At 43.1% G+C, this 20,541-nt stretch overlaps 1 protein-coding gene across 2 annotated transcripts in view; it reads right to left on the bottom strand.

Annotated features, from left to right (window-relative positions):
• bach2b (BTB and CNC homology 1, basic leucine zipper transcription factor 2b) overlaps nucleotides 1-20,541 on the bottom strand; it is a 106,306-nt gene that overhangs the window by 7,557 nt on the left and 78,208 nt on the right. For both annotated transcript variants that reach the window (XM_071478490.1, XM_071478489.1), the window contains exons 3-4: nucleotides 11,859-13,370; nucleotides 728-934 (exon numbers count right to left, since the gene is read on the bottom strand). In XM_071478490.1, coding sequence (XP_071334591.1) covers nucleotides 728-934; nucleotides 11,859-13,370 — 1,719 coding nt within the window. The remainder of the gene's footprint in view (nucleotides 1-727; nucleotides 935-11,858; nucleotides 13,371-20,541) is intronic.

The raw sequence follows: 20,541 nt of genomic DNA, 5'->3' as shown, positions 1-20,541 counted from the left end.
TCTAATAGCATGTAATTCTTTTATATATATATATATATATATATGTATGTACATATATGTATATGTACGTATGTGCATATATGTTTTTACTTCCTTTAATATAATATCTGTACATATATTACATTTCCATATGGGTGGACAAGTTGAGTTTGTTTTTCCCGTAACCTAAACTGTTTTTGAAGTTGAAGTTTTATCAAAGGATAAAACACTTGGTTCTTGGCTGCTGTCAATTGATGGGACGGGAGGAGTGTCATATTGTGTCATATTGTTGCAGTTCAGACATCCTGCCACTAGAGGTGAACATAGCCCATGTTCTTAATGCCCCTTTATTATCCTGTAATCTTAAACTTTTATCAGAAATCTGCCATATTATGAGATTATCAGATATCAGGTTGGACATTATTCTCCTCTTACATAAGTCTCTTTGTCACCGCATCCAGCTGGAGCAGGCCTGTCTGTGAGTCCTGCATTTTACATATGAATGCATGTGTTGTACAATAAAAGGTTTATTGTTGTTATTGTTATCATGGGACTTTTAACAGACAGCTGTAACATTTCTGAAGGCTGACACAACAAATCAAAGACACACACCAGAGGGTCTTTAAACAGCGATGGCCCATCTAAGAGGTGTTTCATTACATCATCATGTCCTTTGCTGTGTTCAGGTAGTGGTTGAGGTAACTGTTTCTCCTGATGGTACTCCTGAGGGCAGAAGCAGTCGACTCACCAGTTTTCTGATCTCACACTCCAGGTTCAGGATGCAGTCAAGCTTCCTCTTGCGGCAGCGCTGCGCCGCGATGCGGTTCTTACTCCGCCGCCTCACGTCGTGGATGAACTCGAGCTGCTCCGAGGTCAGTTTGTGCATTTTCACCAACATTTGGAAGTCATTCCGTGGAAGATTTGTGATTTGATCTACGGGGAAAGGGAGCTTCACCTGGAGAAGGAAGAAAAATACATTCATTCAATTCAATTCAATTCAATGTTATTTGTATAGCGCCAAATCATAATATACATTATGATAATATACACTTTACAGGGTAAGGTCAAGACCTTACTTTGTTACAGAGAAAAACCCAACAGTTCCCACAAAGAGCAAGCGCTTGGCGACAGGGGGGAGGAAAAACTCCCTTTTAACAGGAAGAAACCTCCAACAGAACCGGGCTCAGGGTGGGGGGGGGGTCTGCCTCGACCGGTTGGGTTTAAGAGGAGTAAGAGGGAGCAGGGGGAGGAGAGAGGAGAAAAGAGAGAGAGAGAGAGAGAGAGAGACAATGAACAGCTGTATAGGTAATGGTGTTATCAATAATAATGATAGATAACGGTGGTAAATGGTAATGATGAGTAGTGGTGGATCTGGATCCTGCTGCTCCAGAATTAGACAGGTGTAGCTTAATTCAGGTGGACGGACATTACCTCCACAGTTACTGAAAATAATACCACGTTCATTATTCCTGAAGTATACAACTGTCATAATTATATACTTCTGAGAGGTTCTAACTTAATACATTTAAAAACTGTTATTAATTCATTAATTAAATTGAGAATGTATTATTTAACTCAAAGCAAAAAACAAAACAAAACATTTGCAGTCATATTAGTAGATGGAGATAGAAAAGGGCCAATGTAATGTCAATTTTAAAATTACATTTCACAATTTAAAGACCCTGCACACCCACAGAGTTGTTTTCATTTATTTTGGCTAATGAGACCTGTGTTCAGGTTGAAGTTGGTTGGAGCTATTCCGGGATTTCTGTGAGGCTTCATGTACAAATAAGAATCATAAACATGTAGGTTGTCACTTCCTATCAGGTGCAACAAAGCAAACAGGAGAATAAAGGAAATGTCAAACTGTCTGTGCACACCCACACATACCTCAGAAAAGATCTAATCAACTGAAAAAAGACAAATGTGTAGGTGTACAATTCCTATGCAGGGCCTTGATACAAAGATTTGATCTATTCTTTTATTCTGTACTTTGAGTCAATAAATCCACAATTTGAATCTGAAATGTACAGAAATTGCACAAGGTGGGTTTTCCAAATGGGGTTTTTTTTACAGTCAGTATCTTAGCATTTCTCGTATGAGTCTGGTAGGCGGTAGTGTTGATGGGGGCTTTGAAACAGCTCAAGAATAAATGTTCTTAACTTCTTTTGGGTGGAATCAGGACCTCAGTATTTCTACAATCCTTGCAATAGCTCTGAATGTATTTAATCCAGATTTCATCCTCTTGTGCAAATCATCTTTAAGCAACACAGCTGTCTACATCAGCAGCGCAACAGCTTGCATTTCACTCATGGTGACGAGGTGGTATGTAGTACCTGGATTTCCACTGTTGGTGGTCACCAGGAGGAACAAAAAACAAACACACATCATAGCATTTTTTAGGTCTAGAGGACAGAATTTCTGTGCACTACATTATATGATAAAGTGAGTGTAATTACAATTTTCAGAATCAGAATCAGGTTTATTGCCAAGTAGGTTTTCACATATGAGGACTTTGCTTTGGAGTTTTGTTGCAAAACAATAAACATTATAATAATAATAATAAAAAAAAAAAAAGACAAAAGCAAGTACTGCAAGTCAGGTAGCTTAAATCCAAATAGTAAATGAAATAATTTTTGGTTACTTTAAATAATTAATTAAAGAGGAACTTATTAAACTTTCAATTGCCTTTTTTATTTCTTAGTATATTAATGGATTATAATTGGAAAACTTTGTAAATTTATTTTTGGGCATCCTCTAGACTCCATACTTTTTATCAGCCACCTGTAAAACATCTCTCACTTGGCTACATATCCTGTGTGATTTAAGGAGGTAGACTAATGCAGGACTGTAGCAAAATTTACCAAATACATTTATTTGGTAGATCAGTGTATCATCGTGTCAACTTGCTGTGGTGCAGTTACTATATTTGACCACAAGATGGCAAAAGAGCACCGCTCCGCATGCCTCCCAGAGCAGCACTTAGTGAGCCTTCAGCTCCCTCCGCCTCATATTTAACATGAAGCACATTCTCAAGCATAGGGGAAAAGGTGTTCCAAGAAAAGAGTCCCCCCTCCATCTGTCCTGGAAGAGTGCCTTTGCATCTGACCGAGAAGTACGCCAGCATTGGGGGGGGGGGGGGGGGGGGGGGGGGCAATGACTTGTCAACTTGATCCAAATCAGTGTCAGGTGATTTCTGGGGTCATGAATATCTGCAGCAGTCCTCACAGGCTGCAGAACAAAAGAATTAGTGGCATAAATAAATACAGCAGCAAGTTGGTGGTGCAAACCAAAATCAAAAAGCCAGATAATCCGCCACTGATATGACAACATATCAAAGTTGTGTATGTTTATTCTCTTTTTTTCAGTTTGGAGAGCAACAAGAAGTCAGCCTCCCTCCCTGAGGTGATGGCAAACCTTATGATAAGCACATCATAGGCAGATCCACCCCAGTGGTATCTGTGTGCACCAGGGAGCTGTAGCTCCAGGCAGCGAGGGAAGCAGTGGAGGCATAACAAAGAGCCAGAGGAAGACAGCCGGAGAGCTTGGCAGAGATGAGAGGAGCTGCAGCTCTCTCTTTCTCCTCTCCCTTTCCCTTTCTCTCCCTGTGGCTGCCTCTGTGGAGCGCAGGAAGAACAAAGCCAAACAATGGAGGAAGACGGGAGAAAACGGAGCAAGCGATGTGACTCCACTCCATACCTGGCTGCTCGAGCGGGGCCGGAAGCTCCCCAGAGACCCTTAACCGCTCAGATGACTGCAGGCAGAGGCTGCAGCAGAGGCAGCTCGGCTTTGTTTCTCCATACTGGTGCACAGCGGACGGCTGAGCTGTCACCTGGTGCAAGCGCCGCACTCAGGGGGATGAGGCAAGGTGCCCACTCATGACAGAACTGAAATTACTCCTCACTCAAAGGCAAATCTAGACATCAATCTCTCTCTCTCTCTCTCCCTCTCTCTCTCTCTGTGAAAGAGAAAATAGCTTGAGTTTCCTCATTAGAAGTGCAGCCTTCTGAGCCGCCAGGAGCCCTATTTCTCATCTCGGCTCAACATCTGCATGCAGACACATGAATAAATAATGGCCTGAGCTTTCAAGGCCACACTGGGCTCTCGTTACTTTGCCAGGGCATGACAACTCCAGCCTCAAAGAGAGGCGTCGGGAGAGCTATAAAACATCAGTACGGGCTGCCAGCTTTATCTAAAGCAAAGGAGGAGATGACTCTCTTTGTGATTAGATAGCTTGTGTACCATACTGCACAGCAGATAGAGAAGTGTGGGCTTTTCCGCCAAAGGATCTGATGGGAATCTATGGCCAAACAAGGGGAAGGAGACGCTGCAACCTTGTGCTGGTTTCTTTCTCCTCTGCATCCACCAGTCACTGGTACACAGGGGATGGCTAAATTTAGCCACCCACCATGAGAACCAGTTCAGAGGCAAAGCTGGGATGACAGAGTGCACTTCCACGCTGGTAAATTCACACCCAACTGTTCTGGATTTACATTTCTTTCTCAGTTCTCTTCACTCCTCCTCCCTACCCTCAGTCACTCTCTTTGTCTGGGTCATTTCGCTGCAAATGGGGTACAGAGAGAAAAGTAGGGCTCATCTGTTCTCCCATCCAGCGCTGTGCTGGGCCTCAGCCCTGACACTGTGCACTGTTAAAATGTAATGGATGTTCAGGTTTCAAGGTGAGGTCATCATTTTCATCTGCTGGGAGGTTTTTTCTTTAAACATAATTCTTTAAACATTGTTGTGTTGTAGATTTAATTTTACATGGATAGAATTGCCACATTTGTCCTTCAATCTACATTCAATAACCCATGATAACACTGCATGTCAGGAGAAAAATCACTCTCTCTGAAAATCACCTCTCAGGGCCAGGGTAAAAAAACTGTTTCTTAAGCTTTGAATGTTCCCAGCAGCACAGTGGCCTCAATAATTGTGAAAATGAAGCTTGGCCATCTCGCAAGAAGGGCCTTGGTCAGACCAAGAACCCAACGGTCACTCTAACAGAGTTTGGAAGAGAACCTGCCAGAAGGACGACCACCTTAGCAGCCCTTCATCAACCAGGTCTTTATGTTAGAGTGGCAAGATGGAAGCCACTCTTGCATAAAAGGCGTGTGACAGATTGGTTGGAGTTTGCTGATTGGCTTTTAAAGGACTCTGAGGGCATGAGGAAAAAGAATCTCTGGTCTGATGAGACAAAAGTTGAACTCTTTGGGCAGAACTCCAAGAATTATGTCTGGCAAACACCAGGTACTGCTCAATACATGGCTAACACCGTCTATGGTGAAGCATAGTGGTGGCAGCTCAGAGGTCTTTGAAGAAAACCTGCTCCAGAAAGCAAAATACCCGAGACTGGAGCAGCGGTTCACCTTTCAGCACAACAATGACCTGAAGCAAACAGCCAAGGTGACACTGGAGTCTCTGACTGTCCTTGAAAGCATCCTCCAGGAAGAATGAGATAAACTGCCCAAACAGTGCAAAGTTTGTAGAAACTTACCCGAGAAGACTCAAAGCTGTAATTGCTGCCAAAGTGGCTTCTACAAAGTACTTTCTGAAGTCAGGGTATGCTTACTAAAGCTTGGGTCTATTTTCATAAACTGTAGATAAAATCTGTCTGGTCCTCTGACTGCTTGTGGGTTTGTCCTATTAGACTTCTTTTTAGGAATGTTGTGTAGAAATGTCAATATGTAGGACAAATGAACCACAAAAATACTTACAAATACCGACCAACCAACCAATCAACCGAGCAACCATGCAACCCACTACGAAAACAAGACCCAAAATACAGAATAATTTGTCTTTTAAAATGAGCAGTGTGACATTTTAGAAAAATTGCTTTCTGTTTCTCAGATGAGAAGATAGTGAACCTATCTGTGTGCATCTAGTACAGCGAGCTGGGATGTGTTCAGACTTGCTTGTTATGCAGAAATATGGAACTGCTCCTTTAAAACAAAGCCTAACAATACAAGTCCTGAGTCCAGCTGTTTTACTTCACACGCAGACATGAGACTGTTTTCCATTTTCTTATCTCGCACTCAGAAAGAAAGCAAAACGTGACCTTATTTTAAAAAAATCTTCTTTCCTTTAAAATCTCTTCCTGCTTATTCAAACCAGTCAGATTGACACATTTTTCACGGTGAAACTGTGAAGTCCACTTAAGTAGGATATGTTTGTGTGTATGTGCTGTTGGCTCAGCAGCTGCCAGCCTGCCTCAGGTAAAGACGTGAGGTGAGCTGTAAAGCAAGGTGGGACAGCTCGACCTGGACTGGAAGGGGTCAGTCTGTGCTCACCTGTTAATTCTCTTGACCTGCTCTGAACCCCTAACACTCAACTTCAATCCCATAAAAGCAGTTTCTCTACTCGCAGCTGTTTAACACAAAGGCCCCGGGGCTGTCAGCCCTCTGATATTTTCTCTGGCAGTTTGCTTTAAGCAATTTTCTTAAGTGATTGCTGCCTGACACCTCTGCTCCAGGTATGAATATTACTTGTCCCTTATCTAATCCAAACCAAAATGAGATCTTATCTTTTAATGTGTGATTCAGAATTCTGCACATTTGTGTTTCATGCTATCTCTGTAATTAACCCTGTTATGTCTCACATGCTTGCAAATGGGATCATAAAGCAGCATTACACATGCGAGCCCTGAGTTAGATCCTAATGAAGATGATGAGAGGTTTAATAGTAACTGTTCTATCCTGGGGGTTCAAGTAATAATCTGCAACATTTTCAGATAAATTACTATGAATCAATATATGTATAAATGAATGACTCCATGGAAAGAAAATCTGATCTGATTACCTTTTGCAACTTGTTTGGAATAAACAGACAAACAAAAGGGCAGTTAACTGTGAAGAAAGTGTCAAACTTCATCAACAGAAAATCAAAAGAAACAACACTGACAAAAAAACTTGCAGTACTGGACAAACTATTTGATTGCCAAGCTACTTCTCAGAATTTCAGTGCAGAAACGCAACAGCACTGGCCGCCAGATTACCACCGTAAGGTAGCTGGATGCTAAATACCTCAGCGTTTCCAGAACCACCACAGGATGTAAAGCTGTGCAGAGGAATAGAGTTGTTTCTGTGCCTCAGCTGGCCCTCAAGGGCCCACCTACTGAACGTTTGCTATAACTCAGCTGTAGCAGCATCATGGGAATCTCCAGTCCAGCCTGATCGCACACTACACACACTATCCTCTTTTCTGCAGGGTCAACAAATAAAAGCACAGAATCTCCTCTAATAGTTACTCAGTGCTCCTGAGTGATACAACATATACTCCAAGAGCGATTTGGGAAGTAATGAAGTGGCATTATATCTCATTACCTACATTTTTTGAATATGCATCAAGGTAGATAAATACAGATTTCAAAGTAAAATGCTTGGGTACACAGCACTCAAGTCTCCCTCTGTGCACTTTGTGTGCTACAAAATAAGGCTCCTGTGTTATTGTAAGTAAATTTTCTATACACATTGGCCTTGTTAAATATAGATTTAAGAGGGAAATGAACAGGAAAATCTCCCAGATATTAAACTCAGGTATGTCTCCTTCCACATATCACACAGTGTGCAAACAAGGCTCCCTGGCTGCTTCATTTTTTGTCTTTACTAGCTACTGTACGCAATCTACTGCCATTCAGCTGCACTTATCATCACATCACACACACTGTATTTACAAATTACACTTATATTACTGCTAATGTTGACAGATATTGTCACGCTGATCTAATTAAATTACCCATAGTGCCCTGGGATGAAAGGGTAATATCACTTAACAAAGGCACCAGCTATTAGGATTTCATCTGACATGTTATGCATTTACTATTATCACTTTTGGATATGACTAAAACTAGTAAACAGCTCCACAGTGAACATTATGAATGGCAATGACCACAGCCACATCATATCTGGAGCAGAGCAAAGCATTTCTGGCATTGTGCAAAGATAGCGGAACTGATATTAATGTCTGTGCACTTCCTGTCACACATTTATGCTTTTATGTTTGGCGTGATAAAAAAAGAAAAGAAAAACAGTGTGCTGATGTATCAGGACTACTTCCTAATTCTCCCACTCACTCTGAGATCAATATTTGCACCTCTGCGGCCAGACGATAAGCTGGAATGAGCTCAACGCCTACACTTAAACCAGGAGCCAGAGCTCTGAGAGACACAAAGAGAGGAGACAGACTGAGGAACAAATGGTGCTCTGTACGCATCTCTAGAAATCCAGATACTGGTGGATGCAGGTGGATGTTAAATTCAGGTGGGATTGTGACAGCATACAGTGGGGTCCAAAAGTCTCATAACATTGGCTGTGAGCTGCGTCATTGCAAGCTCTGATTTACTCACTGATTCGAGACCTGTCATGGTCCTACTGGGAAGTCAGTGCACAAAAAGCTAAACGCCATTACAGCCATTAAAGCAGACCTCCGTAACTTCTGCTAAGTGAGTCTGTAATAAATGTTAAACCAGCAACAAGTAAAGTGAAGTGACACAGTACAATCTCAGTTACATATCTTAAGTTTGCTAAGATTAGCTAACATTAGCCACCATATTGATTGTGTAATTTATAATAAGGGCAATTAATAGGATTATGTTGAATGCTAAAACATAGTGCAAAGGTACAACAAAAACAAGAGTCTGTAACACAGTGATATCGATCTTAAGTTATTTTAAATGAGCACCAAAACCCCTGAGTGTATTAAACTGAGCAAGACTACATTTAATTGCATGTAAATACAATTCTATTTTTTTTTTAAATATTATTATTTTGAGGCTAAAACATTAGCACAAGCAACAAAGAGTTCTAAAGTCAGCAAACTGACTCAGTATTGTTTAAGTAACAACTTTTCAAAATTTGCTGAAGCTTATATTAGCACACTGTTCACACCAGATGGGCTGTAGAGACAAAGCCCGTAAGTGTACTAAACTGAGAAAGAATATTTTTTACTGCTAATAAATTAAGCTAACATTATTTAGCAATTACACAATTATGATGAACGCAAACAATGTGCAAATGTGGCACAACGAAAGGAGAATTGCAAAGTCAGTGAATTAGTGACTAAATTATGCTAACATTAACTAGCCACCTAAGCTACTAGTGACAGTAGTATCACACACTTTTTTTAAATTGAATTTATCACAGGTGGATTCCAAACAAGGTATAGGATGATCAAGAGAAATGGGAGGCGTGTCATGAGTGTGAATATTCATGTTAACGTGATATTTAAGTTTTTCCTTTTTAATAAATTTACAAAAAAATATAAAATTCAGTTTTTTGAGTGTAGATGGAGGAGGAAAATTCATAAAATTTTTATTTTAGCATAGGGCTGCAACATAACAAAATCTGAAGATTGAAGGGGTCTGAATACTTCCTGAATGCACTGGTCATCCAGCCTCCATATGTCCAACTCAAAATAACACTGCTAATGTTTTATTTCTAATGTCTTATTTCACATGTCATCCCTTGTTTAAATATTTTGTGGCAAAATTATATTATACTATAGGCATATTACAGGAATAGCTCAAAATTTCCTTTTCTCTCTTCACACTAAACATGATTTTCTTTAAAGTGCAATTTAATAAGAGTTAACTCAATCGTTGCTGCACAGGACATAGGTCACACTTTGACTGTAGCAATATACATTACTCCTGTCATAACAAGTAAGACCAATTTACTCTGACACAAATCTAAATGACTGTGACACCATATGTCAAAAGCCCTTCAAAGAGCCAGGCTTTTCATTTGTGAGAGAGGAGTTTATTAATGACCTTTCAAAAGTTGCTTGTCTCTTTAGGGTGACCGTGCTGTCTGCTGTGACAAACTGCTGATAGTCCTCTCCACAGATGTGGCTCACATGAATGCAACAGCCCACAACCACAGACCAGGAGCTGCCCAGAGACCTCAAGTGACTCAGTACCTTGAATGACTACGCTCTGGTCAGACGGGCCTGCACTTTAATAACTTCCTTCCTCATCGGTATTCATTGTGTCCAGTCTGCGGTCCCGGGCTGCAGCTATTTTTACCAAAGCTGCTTTCCCCCTCTGCCATTTGCTCAGCAAACACAGTGAGGACAGCCTTCTCCGTTTGTTTGTTTGTGTGCCCGAATTACAGAGAGCGGCGGTTGGAAAAAGAGTGGCCCGGGAAGCATGAGGTAGCATTTCTTTACCACATAAAGGCCAGAGGGGAGTAACCTAACACTGAGCTTCATTTTGCACCTCACTTCCCCTCTGTGACCTCCACTACAACACTGGTGCAATAAACTCTAGAATGGGCAGATCTGGGAAACATTCATTCATGAGGAATGTTATCAACAGTTTGTGATAGAAAGTCGAAAGCTGGCACATAACCCTGTCTACAATGGCTGACAGATATAAACACAGTCTTACCCACACACAGACATGACAAAGGGAACTGAAATGTCTTGTGGTCATTTTTGAGCTGGGTTGACAGCTCAGCGTTGTAAATCTGTCCCATATAATTTACAGCAGCACGTTCAGCAGACCCTTCAAAAGCCCATAAATCTAATGGCAATGGGTCACACCACGAAGGTAATAATTACACATTACTGCTGAGCCTCTTTATCTTACGCAGTGGAACTGAATTTTTCACTCGGAAAAGCACAAATCCTGTCATGTAGCTCCAACCCTTGCAACTTGCTCTGTAAATCTGATCACCATGGCAACACACCAGTTTCTCTCTCGCTCTCTTTTTTTCTCCTCTGTGCACTTAGAGCAGACCCCCTTCACCGAGCTCATCAAAAAGAATTCTGTCGACACAAGCACACATCAGTGAATGTAATATCGCAAGACGGCCCGGTGGTAACACGTGGAAGTTTGTCATTTAAACACATGATGTCAAGTTCTCATCTGACAGCAGCAGCATGTGCAGGCAAGGTGCAGGTGGACATTAAAAAAAAAAAAATTAAAGTGAGCGCCATGAGGAAGCAAAGCTAATCTTCATTAACTGATTTCAATGTCTTTCACTTTCCCCTCAGGTGGGAAATCTGCTCATTTCATGTTATTATTACACCTGCGCTGCGCTCCATCTGTGATCAAGAGTCCCTCACTGATCTTTACCTGGTACACAACAACAGTCGTCTAGTCTGCAGCTTTGGAGGACGTCTGCCCAGGTGGATTAGGGGGAGGATGATTAGAGGATTGGCTATTCATCCGTCATCGTCAGCACTGTCAGACTGCACTACAGTCCCGTCATGAGGCCGAGCTCAACCTCCCCGTCCACTCACAATCCACAACACACTGCTGCTGTAATGTTTCGGTTGTAATCCATGTAATCGCACACCTTCGCTGTGGCTTCAGCTAATTGTTGACAGATGAGAAATGTCACAAGTCGGCTAAAAGCTGCACTGAGAATTAGCATATGCATATTTATGGAGGCGGATTATAGACGTCAGTGTTTCTGCGGGGATAAAACAAGATGCTTAGGCTAGTTGGCACTGGCAGCAAGACAAACAGAGCCAGAGGGATTCACTTCAGAGGGCAGGTCTACCCCCGGAGAGTCCTGACCCTGCAGGGCTTTTCACAAACACGCTCCTCTCAGCTAGGATGATCAACCAATCACGGTCTTAAAAACAGCACCACAGCCTCCTGCGTTCAGGCCGTCCTGGTGCATTTGGGCTCACATATTCAGACTCATTACACAGATCTCCAGCAGTGCATAAAGCAGATTAATAATATCAAAGCACATCTGTGCCCTTTGGTGGTGCTGTAAATCTTGCAAAGAACACCCCTACTGCAATTACATGATGATTTAATGACTGCTAATGCAGACCTGGAGAGCAGGCCACTGCAATATAATTAGCCATGGTGGAATTGAGCATGATAGCTCATTGTGTGTTACATGTGAAAGACAATGTTTTACACTCACCTCTGGCCCCCGCTCCTGTACGTGGCAGGACTCGCTGTCTCCCTCTGAGAAGGACCCCGACTCGTCGCTGGAGTTGGTGCCGTAGGACTGCTCACATTTGATCTTGGGCCGCACTTGGTTAAAAAGAGCATCCCCTCCCACACTTTGCTCCTGCTGGTCTACATTGAGGCAGCGCGCCACGTTGGAGCACGGCGAGGAGGAGAATTCAAATTGGGGCAGGCTACAGGGGGAGCCTCCGCTGCCGTCCTCCGCGTAGGAGTATGAGGAGCAGGAGCTGGAAGTCCTGGTACGTGTCTCACATGGCGGCGAGCGTGGGCACACTTTGATTGGCACTGGGCAGCTGGTGTTGGGCCTTGGGCGGCATAAGAGTGGAGGTTCAGTGGAGGTGGTACTGGGAGAGTAGGTCTGGGAGGTGGGGAGGGACTGGCTGGCTCCAGCCCACAGACCCTTTGGCATGTGCTCAGAGAGCTCCATCTCCAAAGAGTTCCCACCAGGGTAGGAATGCGCTGGGGTTCCCAGACGGTTGCAGGCCCCTGAGGAAAATATGACACTACGGCGGTCTAGCTCAACTTCCTGTTTGCAGACCCCATCACAGGAAGCGGACTTGAGGGACAACCCTGCAGGGAAACCATCCATGTCCTTTGGGGATGCAACAGACAGACCCAGCTCCCCAGTGAAAGGCCTGAAGTCTTTTTTATGATCTCCCTGAGAGTTTCCTTTGTCCTGGGGGCAAACAAGTCTGTTGGCCAATAGCTGCTGTGATGTGTTGGGCAGGCTGGGGAGGTCCATCCCTTTCTTGAAGAGGGCTCGGAGGCAGGAAGGAGACTTGGTTCTCTTGGTTCTTTCTATAGATATTGGGTTATCCATCTCCATGGCTGTCACACTGTCCTTATCCCTGACATCCTGCTCATCCCCTGACAGGCACAATGAGATGGCCTCTTCCTCTGCCTGTGGTTCAACTTTGATCTGTGCCAAAGGCAGCCTGCCCTGATCCAGCACTGCCCTGCCAACGCCGCTCTCCTTTAATGTGCTTGGAAAACCTGAGGTACTGGTGTGTGAGGAGGTGTCAATATTGTGCTTGTTGCAAGCCCACTGGTATTTCCTGTACTTGGGGCATCGTGGCAGGTCTGACACTCCATGCCGATCGAAGTCCAGCTGGCCATCCGTGCAGTTACTGGGTATAGCCATCGCTAGCCGATCATTGTCAGGGCGTCGAAAGGAGGCGAGGGCATCGGCGCACCGTCGCGCCCTGGGGGAGGTGGGCCTTTCAGCCTCTGACTGCATGCTCTCATCCTCTGAGTTGTTTGCCTCCGCGGCCACCTTGTGGTAGGGCAGCAGGCTGTCATCCTCGCTGCGCAGCTGAGCTTCCAGGAAGCGAAAGCATGAGTCCTCGAGGTTGTGCATGCGCAGGAATTCAGCACAGCGGATGACCTCCTGGATGTTTTCTCTGCTGAGTAACAGCTTAGCAGTGTAGGCAAACTGTAACAATGGGGCAAATCCCCTGGCAGTGACCTGCAAAAAAACAGGGAAATTGCCAGCATTACCATCAGCACAGCCATTGTTCAGAGCATTTGGAGTGTGGTTAGATAACCCGACAGCTCCAACAACTATAAACAAACAGTGTAAAGTACCAGTTAATCTTTTTATTGGGTCAGCACTGAACATTCTGTACAGCAGTAAATAAGAACTGGTGCTCTGGGAATGTTGGCAGGTTGTGTGTCGATCCTCATGTCCATAATAACAACCTGGGACATTCCTGCAGTCCACCACTGTCTGCTCTGTGGCCATCATTGGTTTTTCCTACACCCACTCCTGCTACTGCTTTGTATATGCAAAACCATCACTTACTCAAGGAAGTAAAGTGCTGCTTTACATTCATTCAGTTTCATGTATTTACTCTTGGCAGCAGGGATCTACATAGAAAATGTGTATTGCTGGATGGCCAAATTATGGTAATCCAGTGAATTATAGCTATAACCAGATAGTAAAAATTACAACATATAACTGGATCCTCGGCCGGAGTCTGGCCCATATACTGTTATCCTCCTGTATTGTCTGACAGCTGCAAGATTTTCTGTGTGTGTGTGTCAGTATTGGTCCAGATGTGGATGGATTTGGGCTGTGGAACCAGACATATACTGGGCCAGAGGAAAACAAGCATGTGGCTCAATTATGGGCCAGCTTTATTTTGCTACCTGTGTCGGGCCAGGTTATGAGTTTTAGCCCCAACTAACACTTTATTGAAACCTTATGTGAACCTTACAAAGTTCTTAGGAGTTAAATGCTGTTTAAACAGCAATAAAACGTACAAAACTGTGACTTCAATCAAGGACTATTTTATACAAGTTATAAATTTTGATAGAGACAAATGCAGCAGAGTAGGCAAAAGTATGTATGTACTCTAACCATCTGTCCATCAGGTTGCTGTAAATCTGGAACTATTTGATCACAGAAAACAGAAATAACACTATGAATCTGACCACACAGATTTGATTTCACAGTGGCCCTTTCACAGTAAAGTGCAGGTTTAATATTGGAGCTTTTCCCACACAACCCTGAAATGAATATGTCTGCCAGTGCTCTTTCGCGTGGCCCCCACAGCCTCACTTTCTGTGTCAGTGCCCTGCGTCCTCAGGTCAAGTGCCCGTAAAGCCTAATGGTTTGTAAGACTGCGGCTTATCCCTGTTGTGGCCATGTGGCACGGGATGATAGAGGGAAGCCTTCCATTTAGACTTAATGCCAGATAATTAGGTAAACTCCTGAGCCTGCAGAAGTCCAGGCTGCGCTGCCCTCTGCTGCTGTGCACACAGACCGAGAGAAAGGAGCCAGAGGAGCTGGCTGTAATGCGGGGGCTTGTCCGCTGTTTGGAGATCAGTGTGAGGTTCACACTAGGCTGTGTTCATCACTTTACTCAGGCTCTAGCACCCAATCCCTGCAGCTTTACTTATGTTCACTCCCTGGTGACAAACACATTACAGTTAGGTGCTCGGGGGAATGCGACCACAGAGAAAAGGTGCGCTCACAAAAGCAATTACAATCGACTTGCTTTGAATCTGGGATGCTATTGTTTGCCCTATAAAGCACCTTTTCAGGGGCTGAGTGATGTAAAGTCTTTTTTACAAGACCCAGCAGAGGTTTCGCAGATGTAAGGGATGAGCATGCCAATGTGGTTTTAATGAGCCGACTGTTTACTGATTGTTTTGCTGCCTTTGTTGGGGAAAACGAGAAGATGAATTACCCTACGTGGCACAGTCTCCACTGTGCGAGCACTGCAGCAGCTTCCAGAGGTCCTGCAGTCTCTGCCAGACACCCCACTAGTAAAACAGGATTTTCTCTCCTAAGTAATCAAGCTTAAAAAACCACAGAATTTGCTCTGTGGATTTTTTTTCCGTTTGGAAAAACAACTAAGTAGTATGCATGAGGAAGCACAAACATGTCAGTAAAAATAGCTTGAGGTCATCTGAGTGAGTCTAAGAACACATTAAATCATCAGGCCTTGTGGATATTCTTGAAGATAAATAAACATCTGCATTAGGTTGCTCGCCTGTTGTTTTTTTAGAGGTCTAACCCCCGCAGTGCCAAGACATCACTGACTTCTTCCTTGTTCATATTCCAAAAAAATTTCCTTTTGAAATCAGAGCTAATACATGCTGGGGGCTCTGAGCTAAACAACACAGTGGGAGACGAGTCTGTGCCAATGAATGAAACATGACCCCAAAATACAGACAGGGATTATGTGGTTAAAGAACAGATACTGAGCTTTTTAGGGCTTTGAATTATAAAACACCCGACTTGACTTTCAACTAAACTGAGTCTGGATTTAAACGGTGGCCATGATAACATGAGCAGCAGACTTGATCACACGCTGAGAGTCATACTGTATAAAGATTATACAGTACACATGTTGTCAGGGATTCTGCAGTGCTGCAGCCCACCAGCCCCCTTCCCCGACAATATCAATGACAGACAACATAGATAATATTTTCCATATTTTATCTTTTAAAGGTACAGAATGCAATTTTTTTTCTAACATGTTTTCGTAGAGATATGCTCCAAAATGTTTTTGAACGAGGGAGCTGTGGGAGGAGTTTAAATGTGTTATAGCTTGATTTCCGAACATTAAGTTTTAAGACCTCTTTTTTAATATGTAGCTATGCTGAGGGGAAAATATTCTGGTGGGGAAAAATCAGCAGGAATCAAACTGCAGACGTTGTGGTCATATATGTGCTTTAAATATTCAGTTCTCCATGTGCAGAGTTCTTTACTTTTTGAGTATGGATAAAAATATTTTAAACTCAAGGTTCACTTATTAGCTTTTATAAGAACCTTACAACCAATCACACGACTTTCTTCACTTTTTAATGTATTTACTGGACTAAAAACGTCAGTCTTGACAATATTGGAATCAGTCTATAGACACTGTCTCCAGATTCCCAAAACACTTCAATCCCCATAAAAAACCCAGCAGGAAATAACCTCAGTGTCCTCAGTGGTAGCTACAGCCCTGTGCTGACTCTGGTGGTGCTGTAATTCAGCTACAGTTTAAACCAGTATGTAGATATGATGCAGTGGGAGAGATGTGAGAGGAGTAGTTTTGTATGAAGACTTGTATTTTTTCAAATATTTCTCTCTTTCCTTTTAAAACTGAGCCATTACACTGGAGATTGCCAGTTTTCGAGACTTGTTATTTCCATTGCAGGCACATTTTAGGGGTAATTTAAAAACTGTTTCAACGTTACCACGCTGTTAACATTATTAGTTCAATAGCTTTTATTGTCTGATTTTATGGCAGCTGTGTGTTTCTCCAAGTCTCTGGACTCTAGAAGAACACCATTCCTCCAAAGATATTACACCTCATTTGGTGTTTTGATGGAGGCGGTGCAGAGCACTGATGAACACATCACTTCAAAATCTCAAGAGCATTTAGACAGATCTACCAGGATAAAGCCTCTGAGAAGCAGCATCTTGTTTTTAAGGAGTCACATATGCAGCACATAACACAGAAGCTGATGTTAACTGCTTCATTTGATCATGTAATACACCTGAATTTATTTACCTTTATTCCTTTATTCAGTTTCTCCTTTTCTTTATTATCTGTACATGTGTAATTTATCCTGTTGTCCCTCAGTTACACATTGTTCTCTTCCATAAAATTCTTATTAGAAGTGAGTCTCTCTTGAAAAACTATAAATAAACATGTTTCTTGTTTCACATTTGCAGCACAGGGAAATGTGGCGCATCTTCTTCACAACGACAGCTGTCAAATCTTTCCAGTTTTCTTTCAGCTTGAAATATTTCCCAGTTCGGCTGATAAATCAGTCCTCGTGGTCCCATTCCCCGCAGCCCCTGATGCAGTGGTGACCACCTTTGATCACTCATGCTATAAAAAGTTACACTTGCATAATCAGACGTGTGTTCGCTGTTGTCGTGAGTCATTCTGGGCTTAAGTCTCAATTCTCGTGTTAATTTCATTTACACATCTGCTGAATGTCTTTGTTGCTGTGATATGATTGGAGACAGCCAAATGTTGGAGGTGTAACGCATCACACCAGCAGCAGACTTAACAGATGTGACACACATCTGTTTGCGTACAGCGTCTAATGTGTGATGGGACGACTGTAAACACTTTCATTTAATTTATTTCTGTGTTTTTTCATCTGCACCCCTGTTGGGTCTGGTAGCTGAAACCTGCATCCTTCCTGTCCACAGGCTGCAGTCTCCCAGCATGCCTCTGGTCTAAAGCACAGTGAGCTCTGGTTAACAGACAGTGTAATGGCACCGTGCATATCAGTCATTGTTAAGAGGAAGCTGCTGACTCCATATCTGTGAGGGGGGATTGTGTGTGTGTGTGTGTGTGTGTGTGTGCGCACCTGCCTGTACTACAGTTAGTGGGTGGGTGTGTGAGTTAGTGTGATGTATTGGGGGGAGGGTAGAGGCTTTGACTGGACGAGCTGCTCTACTGATGAGCACAGCACATCCATAACACCACTGCTGCTGCAGCGCACACACGTTTCTGTAGTCGCTGCAGAAATGAATCCACTGAATCTACATGTAGATCTGCTCTTATTCACTATCAAATGTCTGATGGCGTGCTGCGTGAGCCCCTTTCATCTTCCCTGTCATGCTGCTAGTTCACTGATCTTGTTGATATGAAAAAATTCAGTATTTTTTATTTTTGCATCGCGGGGGTGCTCCACTGATTTACTATTACATATCTATAAATATGGAGGGATTTTGAGACAGAATCTGAACAGAGGAGGCAGCGATGTTCTGATTTGGGCCTGTAAACCAGATGTTTAACATCAGGAGGTAAAGATGGTAAATTTTGTTTGGAAAGGAAAATCAGGATGACATCAAAACCAACCGTTGGCTATTTGACACTGTGATGTTTAGCAGATGTTGGGTTTTGCTCACGACTAGAATGTCGGTATGTTATGCGTTAAGATGGTGATGGCCTTTGGATGACGTTGGATTTTAGTCACGTCGTCTGGATGTTTAATTTTGGTCTCCTGACGTCACAACCTACATTCACCCAAATATCAGTGTCTAATGATGTTGAGGACCTCTGCGTGCCTGCAGGCAGTGTGGGTCAGTCTATAAAAACACTGGGTCCTACATTTCCCATAATGCAACTTTTCATTGAACCTTCTGCCACTCCCAGTTTGTAATGCTGGTTCTCTGTTCACAGTCTAAGAGCCTGAGTTGGTGACATCATCAGGGCTGAGAAAGCTGCTTTATACAATTTATACAATTCACATTCTCCAGAAGTGTAAAGGTTTACCATTTTGTTCTCTAATTTTTTATTTTCTATTTTTGAGCTTGTGTGGAATAAGTCAATAGAAATTGTGTGAATTGGTGCGAAAAGACACAACTCCACTGTCGCTTGTTTCAGCTTGAAACTTCAACACATGATAATATAGAGAAAAGAAGAAACAATGAGTGAGACTGGTAGAAAACTTGTGACAAAGAGAAATAGCGCTCCTGGTGAGTCTGAGCTGTCCCACAGACACACACACACACACACACACACACACACACAGTCAATGCAGTGACTGTTTGTGGTGGATTATCAGACTGCACCAACAGTGCAGCAGTAAATCTGTGCAGGTAATATGAGGTGAGAATCCGCCTCACAGCCAGAGTGAAAACACGTCTTTTGACAGTCCACTCTGATCTGAGTGAAGAGATGTTAATGATTGCATTTAAAATATTTACCTGGACCAACACACACCTGGTGAGCACAAAGAAAGCTTAACAGGCCCCACTTATACTTGGTTAATAATTAGTCACGGTAATCAATTTAACATTTGTTAATCAATTTAGCTTATTTACCTATATACCAACACCTAGTGTTAAAATGGACTAAATCCTCTGACATTTGTATTTAAAGTATATTGTTGTAGATCTATTGCTGTTCATACTTTATGATTTATATGTGAGGATATACATGTAAATTAAGATCTGTTCTCTTCACATATATATCACACAAAAAAGAACAAAACACAATCCTGGTAGCAATCTGAGAAAGTTAAAATATCTGCTACTGGACTGTTTTCAAACACACACGCACAAGCACACGCACAGTAATGTGTGTTAAATTGAACCATGCCGACTGCAGTGGTGAGGCAGTGGAAGCTTAGATGAGGCTGGGTGGCCGGCCGGCTGCATCCAGAGCTGCTGATAAACAGCAGCGCTGCTGGAGGAAAAAAGTGCTGAGCATACCAGGGATCTATTTTCAGCTAGTATCAGCAGCTGCTGCCTGCGGGAGCGCATCTTTATGTGTGCCCTGTACCATATGTGATTACTCCACTGTTACAACCAGCACAGCAGCCTAATGAAGGAAACTGTAAAGGGAGCAGGGAGGGATGGAGGGAGGGAGGGGGTAAATATTGGAGGCGAGGGACGGAGCGTGAAGGAAAATGAGAGAGGAAGAGCGCAGGAAACTCACTGTTGAAAGGAAGAGGAGCAGAACAGGGAGGATACACAGAGTGTTTCCTGGTCATTAGCCGACTACCATGATGCTTGAAACATGTCAGCTGTTAGCAGCACTTAGTGTATGAGTTAAGAGAAAGAGACAGATTCATCAATATGACAGATAGGGGCCATTTTGGACTAACAGCCTTACTCTGCATCTGGAGTGGACAGGCGATACCTTTACAGGGCAGGAAATTATAGGCAGTGGCCAATCACAGACAATTCGCATGACATTTTTAGGAGGTCTGCCAAATATCCTTTTATAAACAGGCTGAGCAATACTACACCACCCTCCCCTTGCCACCCTCCCTCCCTCGATAACTCTCCCTCTTCCCTCACCCAGCACTCCTCTCATACATCGGCCTTTTGCCTTCATAGAAGAGAGGGCTAATTTATGCAAATGTGCTTCAGCAAATTCCTGCATGTCATGCATGCTGATGAGGAACGTGGCATGGCATGACAATGGAGTGCTTCCCCGCACAAGAGAAAACACTCCATCTCCATTGGAGGGAGCAGCCGACGCTTTAACATCAGATCTGCTGAGTAACCTGACATTAACCTCTGTGTTCGCAGACAAACAATAAGGAGCCTGAGTCACAGTGCTGATGGAAATGAAACGGGAGCTACACTGTAAACACTGTCATGCCGCCATTGTGGGTTAAGCTGTTATGCTGGAGGAGATGACAAAGTCTTTTATAAGGACAGCTGG

This window comes from Trachinotus anak, unplaced genomic scaffold (genome assembly GCF_046630095.1).
Source record: "Trachinotus anak isolate AG129_WGS33_773 ecotype Australia unplaced genomic scaffold, CSIRO_AGI_Tana_v1 ptg000005l, whole genome shotgun sequence".
Lineage (NCBI taxonomy): Eukaryota > Metazoa > Chordata > Actinopteri > Carangiformes > Carangidae > Trachinotus > Trachinotus anak.
Note: the sequence above shows the minus strand (reverse complement) of the source record. Positions and strands in the feature narration are given on the sequence as shown.